The 15,995-nt window shown below is 35.4% G+C and overlaps 2 protein-coding genes across 2 annotated transcripts in view; one reads left to right on the top strand and one right to left on the bottom strand.

Moving 5' to 3' along the window:
- Window positions 1–315: 315 nt before the first annotated feature.
- LOC132701605 (ATP-dependent helicase brm-like) overlaps window positions 316–15,995 on the bottom strand; it is a 41,434-nt gene continuing 25,754 nt past the window's right edge. Inside the window, exons 4-22 of the mRNA XM_060669686.1 lie at window positions 9,647–9,954; window positions 9,462–9,588; window positions 8,714–8,860; window positions 8,480–8,652; window positions 8,232–8,424; window positions 7,148–8,181; window positions 6,920–7,097; window positions 6,627–6,869; window positions 6,367–6,533; window positions 6,118–6,306; window positions 5,733–6,063; window positions 5,447–5,677; window positions 5,219–5,395; window positions 5,048–5,167; window positions 4,774–4,994; window positions 4,444–4,570; window positions 4,222–4,381; window positions 3,367–3,556; window positions 316–3,314 (exon numbers count right to left, since the gene is read on the bottom strand). Of these exons, the coding sequence (XP_060525669.1) occupies window positions 3,369–3,556; window positions 4,222–4,381; window positions 4,444–4,570; window positions 4,774–4,994; window positions 5,048–5,167; window positions 5,219–5,395; window positions 5,447–5,677; window positions 5,733–6,063; window positions 6,118–6,306; window positions 6,367–6,533; window positions 6,627–6,869; window positions 6,920–7,097; window positions 7,148–8,181; window positions 8,232–8,424; window positions 8,480–8,652; window positions 8,714–8,860; window positions 9,462–9,588; window positions 9,647–9,954 (4,314 nt within the window). The 3' untranslated portion in view covers window positions 316–3,314; window positions 3,367–3,368. The remainder of the gene's footprint in view (window positions 3,315–3,366; window positions 3,557–4,221; window positions 4,382–4,443; window positions 4,571–4,773; window positions 4,995–5,047; window positions 5,168–5,218; window positions 5,396–5,446; window positions 5,678–5,732; window positions 6,064–6,117; window positions 6,307–6,366; window positions 6,534–6,626; window positions 6,870–6,919; window positions 7,098–7,147; window positions 8,182–8,231; window positions 8,425–8,479; window positions 8,653–8,713; window positions 8,861–9,461; window positions 9,589–9,646; window positions 9,955–15,995) is intronic.
- On the top strand, window positions 10,941–14,981 carry LOC132701613 (inositol monophosphatase 1-like). The gene is made up of 6 exons (XM_060669702.1): window positions 10,941–11,167; window positions 12,078–12,208; window positions 13,289–13,551; window positions 13,603–13,711; window positions 14,435–14,586; window positions 14,646–14,981. The coding sequence occupies exons 1-6, from the start codon at window positions 11,096–11,098 to the stop codon at window positions 14,777–14,779; spliced, it is 861 nt and encodes a 286-aa protein (XP_060525685.1). The 5' UTR covers window positions 10,941–11,095; the 3' UTR covers window positions 14,780–14,981.

Below are 15,995 nucleotides of genomic sequence, written 5' to 3'. Positions count from 1 at the left end.
TTTAACATTATTTATTTGATTTTGGTTTTCCATCTAAATAAGAATAAAAAAATATATCGACAAGTAAGATGAAAGAATACAGTGTTTAATAATCTATTGGAAAACATTCGCAATTAATTTCTAAAAATTAGAAAATTTTATCTATGTTCGAGGTAAGCAAATTTGTCTGATATTTCCAGGCTTTGAGGAACTTATTTACAGTTGTAGATGAATTATTAGTGTTTTTATAAGTCACTGATAATTTAACAATCATCATCGTCATCAAATTTTTGTTATAAATTGTAAACGTTAACAGATCGCCGGTCAAATGGGCCAATAACATACTCCTTGTGTTTACTACATTTAATATAGAAGCACACATTTTACATTAACCATTTCCTGTGATTAAAAGTGAATTGCTTAATTAAAAATCGTACACAAATATTAATAAAAAAAACAGTTCAGTCACTTAATACAATAAAGCACCAAGGTGTATTGCACCAAAATAAAGTCAAAAACGGCTTTGACTTTTGGAAAGTCTTGAAATATAGGAAAGCTAAAGTTACAAATTGGCTTAATATATTTATTGTTGAGCAGCAGACTTAAAACCTACTAACACTTACAATAATGGCACTGATATATAAATTAAACAAAACCTCAATATCCTCACAGTTTTATTAGAATACAGTTGATTAACAGTACCGTAATCAACGAATTCTGATCGTCGCGTCATCAATCGTTGCAGTCTGATTTTTAAATTTAATTTAATTTAAAGTTTATTTTGGATATTGTCTGTAACTATTTTATTACTAAATGTTGATATTATGAGTAGGACATTTTATTTTCGAAATGTTTTTCGGTTTTTAGCTTTAATTTTGCTGAACACAATGTGTTAAAATTAAAAAATATAGGTCGGCCACAATTTTCAAGCTTATATAATACATTATAAGATAGCGCCGGTAATGCCCGAAACATTTTAAAACAATTTCTATAAATTGTAAGACACCTTCTAATGTCATTAGCAATGTCAATCTGGTCAGTTTCATTGAAGACGCAACGGCCACGTTCCTTTATTGTTTTAATGACGAAAAACGGGTAGGCATCGGTAAAATAAAAAGTATATCAATCATTCATCATTTTCTATTTGAAACTATAGCAATGAAATTTTGAAAATTGTAAAAGTGCCAATAAGTGGTTTCCGGGTTTTGTTTTATTTGATGGTAGTACCGTGCGTTCAATTTATCTTAATAACATTTTAATTGGCTGTAACTTTTTTGTTTTTAGAGATATCAAGGTAGACAAAAAAACAAAATGTAGGGTTAATAGTCAAGTTTGTTTTCCAATGACGTACAAATCAAAACACTATCAATTTTCTGTAATATAAGCCTACATCAAATTTTTTTAAATGGAAGATCCTGTGTTTAATAGAATATCTTATTCCAATTACAATGATGTAAAACTTTACATTTTAGTCCTTTCGTTTTTGAAAAATCGGCAAAAATAGGAAATTTTGTTATAATTTCAAAGACTGCCCTGACTGGCAAATAAAAATATGTTCATGTTTGATACGTTAGTATACACCGTTGATGGTTGAATTACTGTCCAAATCATTATTGTTAAAATGGTTTTTCGCGAATTTAACATCCGTGAATGGAGTGATGCTACAAATATACTTTCTGAATAATAAACCGCAGCTCGTGGTCATTCTATTAATCCAGAGCGAAGAGCTCCTTCAAAATAGATATTTCCAAGGCTGGCAAAGAAATTTGAAGACAACGGTAACGTACTAAACGCTAAAAAGGTATGCATTTTAATTTCGTAAAACGCAAAAACTAAGTGGAGAACAATGTCAAAGGAGTACGCAAACATTTTATGGATTGATGAAAGTACATTCACTACAAGAAAGGATTGTAATAGACAAAATACGGAATAATGGTCTTTAAATAATCGTAGAGAAATACATGAAATAAAAACCCAGGGTACCAATCAATTAATGTATGGTGTGGTATCATAGATGGGCATATTTTGAGTCTGATATTTATAGATCAAAAGCTAACTGGAGATCATTATTTGCAACTCTTAGAGGACCAAATCGAACAATATATAGATTTATCCTTAAATATATCAGCGCTGATTATATGGCAGCAAGACGGTGCCTTGCGATTTTGTGCAAGTTAAAAATTTTCTTAACATGGAATATCCCAGGGGTTGGATAGGGAACGGCAGAACTATGGATTAGCCAATAGCACCGACTTAACTTTAATGGATTTTTTCTTATGGGGACACAAAAAATCACGTGCACAGAACTCCTTGTCATAATGTCGTGGAAATTCGTCAAAGGATTTCAGAGGCAATCAATCAGTTAAGACACAATCTGGAAACGTTACTAATTGAAAGACATCCATACAATTAGAGTGTATGAGAATGTGTTCGGGAAAATGTTGGTAACATTATTTATTATTTTGAATAGTTAAAGAATTTTTAACTTTAGTGTGTCTTGTCATTTTTAGTGTTTTTGTTCTACTTTAATTTGTAAATAATTATTGTTGTTGTAGTCAGTCACGCCAGTCTTTGAAATTATAAAAAAATTTCCTATTTTTGCCGATTTGTCAAAAACGAGGGGATTAAAATATATATAATTGTAAACGGAATAAGATATTCTATTAAACACCTATATAATATACAGGATGTTCCATTTAAAAAAATATGATGTAGGCTTATGCGTCAGGAAATTCATATTGTTTTGTTTCATACGTCAATTGGAAAAAAACTTGGCTACTAACCCTAGATTTTGTTTTTTTGTTTATCTTGTTGTCTCTAAAAACAAAAAAATTACAGCCAATTAAAATGTTATCAAGATAAATTGAACCCACAAAACATATTTTCTCAAACGGCAAACCCATTATTGACTTTTTATTGCCACCGTGTTAAACACCATCTAGCTACCCTCAAATATTACACACATAGTTTTTAGTAATTGAGCTCAAGAGGAAAATAGAGCTTACAGCTGCAAAATCTGCTTTACATGCTAAATTTTATCACATAATCCATCCCCAAATTGCCTATTCAAATTTTCACAACCTGTTAATCTTTTTGGCTTTAAATTTTGTGAGTTTAGTTTTAGTTTTTGGTGATTTTATCACCCATTGCGAAATTTTTGTAAAAAGCGCAGGGTATAAATAATAAAATACAAACCTCTCACCGAAACATTTCCCTATTTTCCCCCGTTGGAAGAAAGATACAAGGTTGGCGGAAACATTATACAGTCATTTAAAGGAGGCTAAAACTCCACATTTAATATTGAAAAAATGCGTAAAAGTTCTTCCCAATTAATTCTGAAAAAGATCATTGGCAGTGAACGTTCCAGTGCACCAAGATAAAACTTACCTTCAGTCATCGTCGTCTTCCTCATCGTCCGACACATATTTTCTTACGTTTCTTTTTCGTTTGTTACTTTGTTGTTTTTTGCCTTTTCCTAATTTGATTTTCATCTTCACCGTAGAGTCTGTGTCCGATCTGCTAGCAGACTCTTCTTTTTCTTCGTCCGCTACAAGAGTTGCCTGTTTGACAAACGGATCTGTAACATCATGGGATTTTTTTTTTCACATTTGGGATGCAGTTATAGTGACTATATTGAAAAAAGTTTTCCCAAATCCGCACTCGAAACCTATGGTATACGACATTTGAGATACGAGTTTTTTTTTGGTAACGAAAGTGTACCCCTGTTTGGGTATTTTAGGGAAGGAAGTAGAAAAAATTGACTGTAAATGACTTTTTTTTGTGTAAAATATACCCTTTTTAAAGACAAGTTTAAAATGACTTCGGGCAATAGTAATTTTAATCGCCAACATAATGTAATGGATTATTGCAAAAGCAACAGTAATATTAATCAACAAGTAAAATCAAAATTTACCTTTTGATTTTACAATAATGCAATATCGATATTATATAAATATCATTGACGTCAGTTTAAACTTATCGTTCAAGGTAGAAACATTTTTTTATTATATTACAACAATAGTATAATAATATAAATCTTATTTATTTATAACGTTTAAAAATAGTTTTCGATAATGGTTTTCATTTCATTACATTCATTTGTATCCCATAAAAATAGTAGTCTCTAGCTTGATTATTGCGCTTTTAGTAAGTTTTCGTTAGAGACAATAGGATTTTTGATATTAGTTGCTGTAAATATTAGGTGGTAAATATCTATAGTGAAAAATTAGTTAAATATTTTACCTTCGGGATCATTGTCAGTCTCAATTCTCTGTCGCGCATTGCAAAACACTGATTGCAGCACTATACTGTCTTCATGTATCAGAGAAGCTTCTTCGTTGTATATTTGCGCATTTTGACAAAGTAGCATAAAATCACGTTCTAGATCGGTAAAATCTGAATACTACAAATGGAAAAAAGAAGTTAATAAACTACACACTTTTTTTACCGTTGTCGATAAATTACCTTGCCATCTTCTATCCTGTTAAGAATTTTTGTAATGTCTATAGGTTTTTTAATAATTTCATAATAGTCGGGATAGTCCTTACGTGGTGGCAGTTTCATGAACGGTTCGCTGAGAAGACGCCCATCGCTATAACCAACAAATTGTAATCAAATATTTTGCAAATCCGCTGAAAATTTTTAGTATTCTTAACATTTTGTTGAAATATTTCTTGGATGATTGGTTATTCAAATTTAGGATACTGTCAACACTTAGGGATGATGGATTCATCTAGACTTTTACTACTAGGAAGGCATCCCACAAGAATTTTGAACCAATCAAATCAAACCTACCTGTCGGTGTATTTCGTGACAATTCCCATGAGTTTCCGCATGTGTTTTTTCATTTTATTATCGGTACCTCCATTTTGAGCGCCCCTGCACTTTCTTTTGCTGCTGGTGGGTGTGTCACTGTCTGAGTCGTCGCCGCGCTTCTTACGCTTCCTGCTCTTCTTCTTCTTCAACTTTTCCTCCTCGTCGTCTTCCTCTTCGTAATCTCCCGTTTCGTCAATTGCCTTCAAGGGAACAATAAAAGTAATATAAGCAATTTCGCCCGCATCATTTTTACCTTCATCCACTCTTTTTCAGTCAAACTGTCGGTGTAATCCACTTCTTTCCTCTGCCGGGTACCTCTACCCAAGATACTTTCCGTTTCTTCATAATTCCAGGGATCTACCTCGTCATCTTCCTGGAAACACTCACTAGAATGGATTGCCGCTACAAAAATAAAATCTCATACCTTAACGAGCCAATCGGGCAATTCTTTCTCTTCTACAAGTCTAGGTTTGCGAGCGGATCCTAGTTTAGCTTCCTCCCTCCTTCTCTCCAGATCCATTTTCTGGAACAATTCAAATTCTTCCACTGAACGAGCTACCATCTGGTTGACGGTTTCATCATCTGGTACTTCATTTTCTTCCTAAATATATCACACATATATATTCGCCCTTTCCCGAATTATTAGTATCACCTCTTCATCGTCTCCATCCTGATGCAAAATGCTTTGCAAAAACTGCTGGCGTTCGGACCCAGTCGATTTTTGGTCAAACATTCCGGCTTGAATCACTTTTTCGTCCATGTTTAACTTATATCTGGCAGCTGCCAAAATTCTCTCTTCAACCGAATTTACCGTCATCAAACGAAGTACGCGTACTTCATTCTGCTGACCGATACGATGAGCGCGATCTTGAGCTTGTAGATCCTGGAAGAAAACAGTCAATCAACCTTAACTACTCCGTTTCAGGGACAGGTTTCACCTGGTGTGGATTCCAATCAGAATCAAAAATAATTACAGTATCGGCACTCTGGAGATTTAACCCCAAACCTCCAGCCCTAGTGGACAAGAGAAATAAGAAATATTCGCTATTTTTCGCATTGAACTTCTTTAGCAAATCTCCTCGGTCTTCAGCTTTCGTGGTTCCATCCAAACGAAGATAGCCAAACCCCCTGTAGGTCAAGTAATCTTCCATGATGGACATCAACTGCGTCATCTGACAGAACAGCAACACTCTATGATTTGTGGCTTTCAATTTGGGTAGAATTCGATCCAGCAGCTCAAATTTTCCAGATGCTCTATAGATGTCTGGACTAAAACAATCGAATCTCAAAAGACCATGCAAGAATATTATGCCAAAGCCTTACCCAGATATAACACCTCCAGCAATACCTACATGATCGCAGTACTTCTCTTCAATATGCTGGAACATAAATGGATGATTGCATAACTTGCGCAACTGTACTATAGTGTTCATCAAAGCCTTTGCACCACCTTTACCCTTGTTACCTCTTTCAGATCCATCTGTGAGTAAAACTCCTTTGCTTTGCATATGCCTGAGAAAAAATATTAAAATTCTTTAGTCTTCGAAGATTTCACATGTTTGTAAAGTTCACCTATATAAAACCCTTTGCAATCCCGACATGTCACATTTTATGATATACTCGACCTTATCTGGCAGCTGGGACTCAACCTCCTTTTTCAAACGTCTTAACAGGAAGGGCCTCAATACTTTGTGTAAACGACGAATAATAAGGATTGTTTCCTCTTCATTTAATTCCACCTGGAACACACATTATTTAAGATCCATAAACTGTCAGCTTCAGCATAAGGAAAATAAAATTTTACTTCATATGCAGTATTTTTACTCACATACCTTTTCTCCCGTAGTCGCGAATGGTGCATTGAACCATTGCTCAAATGTGGAACAACTTTTAAATATTGAAGGTAGCAGGAAGTTGAGCAACGCCCACAACTCTGGCAGTTTATTTTGTAATGGAGTTCCTGTAAGTAGTAACCTATGGGGAGCCATATAGTGCGTGTTCAACACTTGAGTTAGTTTGCAATGATGGTTTTTCATTCTGTGTCCTTCGTCGATGATCATATATTTCCATTGAAGCTAGAAAATTGATAGTTAGCTGTTTTAGAAATGAGAATCAATATGAATACCTTAGCCAAGACACCTTTATCTTTTATCACATATTCATAAGTAGTCAATAAGACGTTGAATTTAGTCGACCTCATTTGGCTTTGGATCTGTCGTCTACCTGCAGGTGACCCTTTGTAGGAGACTACAACCACCGAAGGTGCCCATTTCTCAAATTCCAACATCCAATTCGAAAGAGTTCTACAAAACTATGGTGCGTAACTTATTAATACTTCTCCCTTTGTACTTACGATAATGGAACAATGATCAAAAACGGCCCGTTTACTTTCTTCTTCTCCATGAGATAGGTCAAAAGAGCAATGGTTTGGATTGTTTTACCCAGACCCATTTCATCTGCTAAAATTCCATTAAGGTTATTGTTGTACAAGGAAACTAACCATTCCAAGCCTTTGGTTTGATACTCCTTTAGCTGTCCATTTATCATAATGGAAGCTTGCTCAGTGACAATTTCATGAACTGTATGGGCGATGCTATAATATGTCTGCTCTTCAGTCGAGTTCTTGTGGTATTCATCATCTTCCACTTTAGCCTTTTTAATTAAAGCCTTAGCTTTGTCCTCTTCAGTTTTCGGCTCGTCTCCATCTTCATTTTTGTCATCGTCATTGTCATCGTCGTCTTCATCTTCAGTATCTGCTAGGTCCCAGCCCGGGTTTTGTTGCAACCATTCCTGAAGCTGACTTAAGAGTGGCGCCTCTTCTCCGGCCAGTCTTTTACCGGTAGCTACTTCCACCACAGTAACAGGTCGGTCAGATTCCTGAGAACAGTCGTCATCCCCCTCGGCCTGACCGTCAGCAATTAGCCTCTTCCGTTTCTTCTTTTTACGCTTCTCCTCCTCTTGCTGTTTTCTCTTCTGCTCTAGTTTGTGCTGCTTCACCATTTCAGTCAAGTTTCCGATATATTCATCAGTTTGAGATAAGAGGAAAGCTAGCCGTTTATCTTTTTTCTGATCAATCAGTTTACGGTAACCCTCTTCATCTTCTGCCATTAACCTTCTCATACGTTCCTTTTCGATTCTTTCCTGTTCCTTTTTCTGCTCCCTTTCTGCGTTCGCGTGGTAATTCATGATTGCTTTATTCAGTCTACCTAATCTGGCCTGATTATTCCGGTGGAATTCTTTAAAATCTTTCCCGTGTTGCAAGACGGAAGCCAAGAATTCCTGATGCTTCTGCCTTCGTTTACGTTCCGCTTCTAACTTTTGCTGCTTTTCCAGTTTTTCGGTCGCTCTGGCTTCACGTAAGCCTTGGCGTTTGGTTCTCTTGTAAGCCTAAGCAATAACGATGAATCAAACAGAACAACAATTAGAGCACGACTAACCTTAATATTGACCGCCGTTTCTAACGTAGTATCTCTCCTGGTACAAGAAATAATCTCGCTTCTAAGCTGCCTCTGAAAATTTAAGCATCTCAACGCTCTTAGCTCTATTTGCGCCTGTATTCTGAGCTCCTCAGACATGTTGACTGGTAGATTGGTGAGCTGTTCCATTCTAGCTGCGATGCGAGCTGCAACCCTTTAACGATTAAATTTAGTATTGTAAGCTCAGTGTCTTGTCTTTAATGTAATACCTGTTCTCCCGTTCTTGGAGTAACAATATGGGGTCTAAACCTACCGGCTTTGGCACTCCTGTAATGCGGTTTTGTTTAGATGTGTGTTGGGGTTGGTGACCTGGCTGCTGACTATGAGTCCCGGCCCTTGGTACATTTTGTTGTTGAGGTGGGGTAGGGGCTGGTTTATAAGCCTAAAATGGCACCCAGAAAAAATATGGATATTGTTTCCAAAGCCAAAATTATCGAAATTACCTGTGGGGTCATAGGGCCTTGGGAGCCTATATGGCTTTGCGGTCCTGGAGGGTGTTGGAACGGTCCAGCTTGGGACATTGGCGGAGGACGCATGGGTTGGGGTTGAACAGGAACACTTTCCGTAGGTGGTTCCGGTGCATCCGAACCCTGTTATTGGGTGATCAAAGAAATGCATTTTTGGGGTGAAGAAGATCGATTTGCAAAGGAATGCAATTGAACTACGAACATTAAATAAAGTATGGGTTCTATTTACCTAACATTTGATGTAGTGAATAGGCACGAATTTGTGGGTAGATGATTTTTTATTTTTAATTGAAAGATTACAAAATTTGTTTCAGGGAGATGGATATCACAAGAAATAACTTAACCATTACATCGATTAATGGTAATACTTACAAGCGTTTTCAACATCGATAAATAAAAAAACTCTATACCAACGAGGAAAGATTATCAATAGTTACTAAAAACCACAACGAAAAAATTGCCACCGATGTCGACATAAATAATAATAGTTACCTTAAAATTTAACAATTTTCCATATTGATAATTTCACGGTCACATCGAAAAAAGCCATAAATATTCATGTATTTAGCGCAACCACTTTAAATGACTTAATTGTTAATAGCAACGCATTTTGTGCAATATAAATCTACTTTAAAATTCTTCGCTTATATGTGTTTTTATTTAATATGAAAATCCGGCATAATAATAAAAAAATATTTGTGTCCAACCTTGCATAGGTACTTACCACCTGGCCAGGTGGAGGGGTTGGTGATTGTGGTGTGCCGTCTGGTTTCTTCCCCTGTAGAGCCATCAAGATTTGATGCGGAATCGGCTGATTTCTGGCTAAGTATCTATACGCCATAATTTGATTCCTGCACAAAATCCAGCAAGTCATATCAAAATCCCATTATCCTAATTTCACCACTTTACCTTAGCTGAGACATTTGCGTTTGCGTAAAGGTGGACGCGGCTCCGTTAGATCTAGCTCTCAGAGCTAGAAGCTGCGAATACCTGGGATCCTCTTGCATTCCCTTTTCCTCCATTGAATCGATGGCCCGTTGTATGGCACATAGGTTCTCCTGACCTGGAGGAGGTTGTTGGTTCGGAATACCTCCCGGTGCCGGAGGCATTCCTTGAGAAGGATGCCCTTGAGGCGGGGGATGGGATTGCGGCGGCGGATGATTTTGCGGTGGGGGAGGCGGCGGGTGACCTTGAGGTCCTGGTGATACAGGAGCACTCTGCAAGAAATTCGGAAGAATTTTCATTTAGTATTTGGTTTTATTAACCTAACGATTTTTGAAATATTATTATTTGAAGCTGATGTAATTTGCCGGAAGAAATAACATCTTTCATCTCTTAAAACTCTTCTGCTTAGAAGATCTGGTAGTCTAGTTATAAGTGGCACCATTACATTTTTATATCTTAGCTTCAAACCACGATATTTTAAAATTGTCTTGAAATTAAGCTCTATTTTATTGTTTTTGTGGTTTGTAGTGGACAGCTATTGAAGGGTCAAATCACAATCTACTACTTTGCGGTTATTCTTTCTTCGTTAATTTTCCCGTTAATTTCGATCTTTGGATTTGATCTTTCGGAAATTCTTATATATTTAAAACAAGAATGAAAACCAGTGGAGTGCCATTTTTAAATATCGCCACGTATCTTAACGTTTTGTATTTTCGCAGACTAACATTTTTGGACTATAATCTCACGTTTATTACTATATAAACATGTTTAATAGCACCCTGCCCTTTTAGTGTAGGTAGATGTTATGTATTAATCTAGTTAAAATTGTATGAAGTGCATGCAACACGGCTAGAAACATTAATGTTCTAACTTGTGTAACATTATTTTGGGTTCCCTATTCTAAAAGACATTTGACTTTGATTTTTTTTCTCTCTTAGGGAGAGGCGAGATGTTTATCTAGTCTAGTAAAATGCCTTTCTTACATGTTCAATCATTCAACGGAACTCACAAATGTTAAACGAGATTAAACAATTTACGTGAACTCATAAGATTAACGTCTAATAGAACACGAGAACATTTCGAAATCGTGTGATGTGCAAGGGAGACGACATATACTAAAAATTATCTTATGTATATTTCTGATTAACTAAGGACGATTTAATTAATAAAAAGCGATAGATAAAAACGCTACGCTATGTACACGGGGAGGCAGGAAAAAGTAGACGTAACGCCATGGAATTTAGTGGAAAATGCCACAAGGTTACGCTTATAACTTCGAGTAAACTACAAAACAGGTTGTGCACGCTTTCCAACATCACGCTATATAGACTACGAATGTCAATCTAATTATTTAGATAAATTAAGTAAACTCAGAAATGTGGAACCGCTCGCAATTTAAATTGACGCACTCAGATGAGCCGGATGATGGCAGATGTTAAGGCTTACTTCGACTACGTCTTACCATTGGTGAGGGAAGCTGGTCAGGTAAGTACACGAGGATGGCGAATAATTTCTAGGTGCCTGAAAATCGCACACAGACACTGCTTATCTCAAATATTCACCCGCAAGGTTGTTAATTCATTAAATGTTATTATTCCCGTGTGCTGACTAACATGGTATATGCAACTAGCGTGACGTAACTCGAAGGTTTTCCTGATAACGTGGTTTCGAATGCCGTAGATAATACCGCGTGCGACAAAGATACTTGTCGAGCGCCGTGGAAAGGTATTTGACATGATAAAAAAAATCTTAAGATCGACCAAGAAAAATTACATTTTTCTTGAAAAATTTGCTCCAATTAAGTCTCAAACCCGGATACAATGCAAAAGGAATAGAGGGAAGCATAAACAATCGATTTAAAAATAATGCCAAAGGCGATACCTTCTTCGTTCCGAAATCGTTGCCACGTACAAGAACTTAAATTAAAAACTCGTTTTTGAAACTATTTTTGTCTCGAACATGGGAATATAAAAATGATTTTTTTAAAACTTTATTAATGGGCATGGGGTTTTTACATTATAGAAAATTTAACCCAACTTTTGAATATGTGAAAATTATACCATTCCATTTAACATTTAGAAGTAAAATCGAAAAATCTATGAAGCCTATGAACCTTTTAAAAGCCAGAACAGAGAAATTTAATGTCACCTGATTTTTGTTGTTAACTTTCCTTTATTAAACGAAACCTAATTCACCCAACTGGCGGCCCTTATTTTACGATCTATAATAAATAGTGTAGGTCAGTACCAAAGGGTTGTTTTTAAACAATTTTTCTAGAATTCCATCAGCAAATGTTAGCGGCATTTAGAAAAAAATTGCTTCCCCAGTTTTGAAATATTTTACCTTGCCACCAATTGTCAATTGCTCGCTGCAATGCCTACTAACGACATTTTAGGTTTTGTTGAGCACGCAGTCTCAGAAAATTGAATTCGAAGCGAAAACTCCGTGGGATTTGGTAACCGAATATGATGAATTGGTAGAAAAGAATCTCGTTGCAAAAATCAAAGCAAAATATCCCTGTCACAAGTACGTACCTACCGACACCTTCATTAAAAATTAACACTACATTATTTTTAAGTAAATGGGTTTGAAAACATTATTTTCTTTATTGCACTAGTAAAATTGTACCTTTTTAACGTAAAAATTCTGTGTTAGTGTCTTAGAACTTAATGGACATAACGGCGGAGTCTCTAAATTGGAATACACTTAGAAACTCCATGAATTTTTTTTCCGAAGTATGTTCGAACACTTCGATTGGTATTTGAAACTGCGCTCTTTTTTGTGCCGGAAAATTCTATACAGCTTGTCCGAAATTTGAGATATGACTTTTTAAAAATGCGAACCTATTTTTTAAAATAAGTTACACATCTGTACAAATTTAAAATTTGTAGTCCTATTTAAAAAACAAATATAATCTAATCAAGAAATCCAATTAAAATCAATTCAATTTTTATGCAGTTTCAAAGTGGAACGGCCAAAGATAATGATTTTTAAATTATATAAAAGCACGGAACAAGGATTATTATTATTATTGTTTAGGCTTTCTTTGTTTTTAGTTTTTCTTTTTATTAAGAGAGGTAAAGTATAGGAAAAGTACGAATAAAGCTTCTTATTACTATTTAATGTATTTATTTATTATTATTATTATGGATTGAAGGTTTAAGGTTTAACTAATTAGCTTTGGAGAACATCAAAATGAAGTTATCATGTTATATAGGTTAAATGTTTTTCAAATTTGGCATGTGTAGCTTGATTTACTTTTCGCACATAGTTTCAAAAAGAGAACAATTTAAAATACTAATCGACGTGTCCGACCATATTTCCGAAAAAAAAATGTTTGACTTACTGAATTTATTCTAAGTTTTTCGGAACTTGTGAAGAAAAAAATGCCTTTGACAGATTTCTAACTGCGAGGAAGATTCCTGTAAATTTTTGCACTTCACCTAAAGGGTCGTCTGTAAGCGATAGATTTTTTTTTATGAAATCTCAACTTTGAGTATAACGTCTACATTTTCATACAATATCGAAAATAGAGGGCGCTCTTGGCCTAACACCGTACTTTTTTTACTGGGTGGATAAGTTTCTAATATAAAATATGCCGTTTAGGTTCATAGGGGAAGAACATTCCAGTAAAATAAAAGGCAAACCGACACTATCAGACGATCCTACGTGGATTATAGATCCGATCGATGGTACTACCAACTTTACGAGAAAAATTCCTTTGGTCGCGATATCAGTCGGCCTGACCATCAAGAAGCAACAGCTCCTCGGCATCGTGTGCAATCCCTTTTCTAACGAGGTCTATACGGCTATCAAAGGAGAAGGGGCATATTTGAATGGTGCTAAAATAATGACCAGTGGAGTGGAAGGTTAAAGGGTCAGCGTTGTTGGTTATTTCCGATTACAAATTATTGTTTCAGACATTCGTAGATCCGTATTTTGTTACGAACTGTCGCTGGCGTCGACTAATAAGTACTTGCACGATTTGTACATGACCAGGGTGAAACATTTGATCTGTGAAGTTATGGGGTAAACATATACAGAGACCATTCAGAGATAAGTGACGAATCGGATATATGGTCACCCGATTCGCCACGAAGTTTAAAGAAAGAAATGTTATTTTGAAAAATTATATTTCCTAATTTTGGGATACGGAGCTTTTAAAAAAAAAAATTATACCATTCTTTTGTTGGTATAAATTGAGCTTTATTATTTGTTTTCAAATGTTTTTACAGTAACTTTTTTTCTTTAAACAACATGGAACATTTTTTTGTTTATTGCTCAGCTTTTTCTGACCTCATAAGAAATATAACCATACAGCTACTAGACATATATAGGCCCTGCGTATACTGATAGTACAGGAACTCATGAAGCAACTATGTAAAAAAAAAAGAAAACATGCGCATGCTCGAGATTTGGATGCGGAATTTTTGCGGCAGTATTTTGTCAAAATATGCCTAGATCTCGTTAAATGTTCTGGGAAAACGCGTTAGGAGTGCGAAGACCACTGTTTAGAAAGAAAATGGTACAAAGTGCAGGTTAGTGGGTGAAATATAGATGCATCCGCATACGAAAAGATCAATGCTGCCTGCGGTGCATCAATTTTTACTGTATTAGGGCCTCTATATTATCTAATAGCTATATGGATTTAACACAAAAACATTGTAGTCATTGCGAAAGTAGTTCGTTGTTGTCAGACAACCAAAATAGCACTCATCAAACAATCATTTACTAACTTAATATTTAAAATAGGATTCGTGCACTCGGAGCCCCCGTGCTGAGTCTTTGCTATGTAGCCTCTGGAAAACTCGATGCATATCAGTGCGACGGACTGTATCCTTGGGATGCCGCCGCTGGTACTTTGATAGTCAGGGAAGCCGGGGGTTATGTTACGGATTCCTCTGGTAAACGAAGTCCAGTAATGCAATGAGTATCTTACAGTCTAAAGAGATTTTTTGTCTAGGAAAAGAATTTGACTTGATGGAGCCCAATTTTTTAGCCGCCTCTACCAAAAAGCTGAGCGACAAATTTATGGAAATCGAAAGAAGAGCCGACGAAGAAATCAGAACTATTCCCGCTACTGAAAAAGTGCACTAAAATGGAATATAAATCGAAACAAACGTTTTTTTCGTGATTTATTTTTATTTTTGTTAAAGAGAGGAATCATTTTGTATTTTTTATTATTTCTTACAAAGATTACAAAACTTCTCAAAAGTAGAATTCTCAAACTATAATTTTATAAACATTAATTAAAATTTGTGTTTTCGTCAAGTAAGAATAAACATCTCAATCATCACAATTTTATATATAAAAATATTTTAATGTTTAAAACCTACATATACTTATGCCTTTAATTTTGTATATGCTATTTGTTTTTCTTGGCTTACACCCACCGTTTTTTCTTTTCTTTGTCTGTTCTTCCCGTATCTTCTTCTACAAGGTCCTTTCAGAACATTGGTAGCCATTATGGAAACATGGAATTTGGATAAACAAATTGCTGTCCACTTTGACATCTGTCTTGTTTGTCTCACTCTTAGCATGCTAGAACCATTTCGAACGTTTCTCTTAGAACCAGGGGTTTGGGATCGATCAAACGTGTTCTCTATATTCTGGTCATGGTATTTTGATCAGGGAATCAAATTCGTGACTAACGTGGCGTCTATCAAACTTTATTATTTTATATAAAGATATAAATATATATATATATATATATATATATATATATATATATATATATATATATATATATATATATATATATATATATATATATATATATATATATATATATATATATATATATATATATATATATATATATATAAGTAAGTTCCTTTAAACATTCTTGGCACGGCTGCGATCGTTGACCTTATGGGGCGGATTAAAAATATTACGGGCCACTGTACTAATATTTATCAATCTGAAATTTATGCCCCGTCAAACTGTCAACGTTATCCGAAATCAAACACCTGCCGCAATATTCGATGTACATTACATCATCCCGTGTGTGGGTACATTAATTTTTAATTATTAATGCAATTGTCTCACCTCAACAATGATACGGAATGCAATTATTGTTCAACAGGAGCGGCGATTTATTACGGGGAAAAAACAGGCCTGATACAAGGCGAGTCCAAAGTTTTTTGAAATATATAGCTGCTGCTGTAAATGTTCCGTGGTGTTACCGAATTGTTGTCTTTAGTTGAGATCCATCGACCATGAAACATGAAAAAAGAAATGGCCCCGATTTTCATCCATTTGCAGAAATCATTTTACACGTCCTTTTGTGAAGAGCGATTGCAAACCAACCAAA

Source organism: Cylas formicarius, unplaced genomic scaffold (genome assembly GCF_029955315.1).
Source record: "Cylas formicarius isolate icCylForm1 unplaced genomic scaffold, icCylForm1.1 PGA_scaffold_4__25_contigs__length_36172078, whole genome shotgun sequence".
Lineage (NCBI taxonomy): Eukaryota > Metazoa > Arthropoda > Insecta > Coleoptera > Brentidae > Cylas > Cylas formicarius.
The sequence above is the reverse complement of the archived record's forward strand: the minus strand, read 5'-3'. Positions and strand labels throughout refer to the sequence as shown.

What these genes read in the sequence shown, in the direction of transcription:
- LOC132701613 (XM_060669702.1), top strand. Translation starts at nt 11,096, where the DNA reads ATGAGCCGGATGATGGCAGATGTTAAGGCTTACTTCGACTACGTCTTA. An exon ending in TGGTGAGGGAAGCTGGTCAG is followed by an intron (nt 11,168 to 12,077) that starts GTAAGTACACGA and finishes ACGACATTTTAG; the next exon opens with GTTTTGTTGAGCACGCAGTC. An exon ending in GCAAAATATCCCTGTCACAA is followed by an intron (nt 12,209 to 13,288) that starts GTACGTACCTAC and finishes TATGCCGTTTAG; the next exon opens with GTTCATAGGGGAAGAACATT.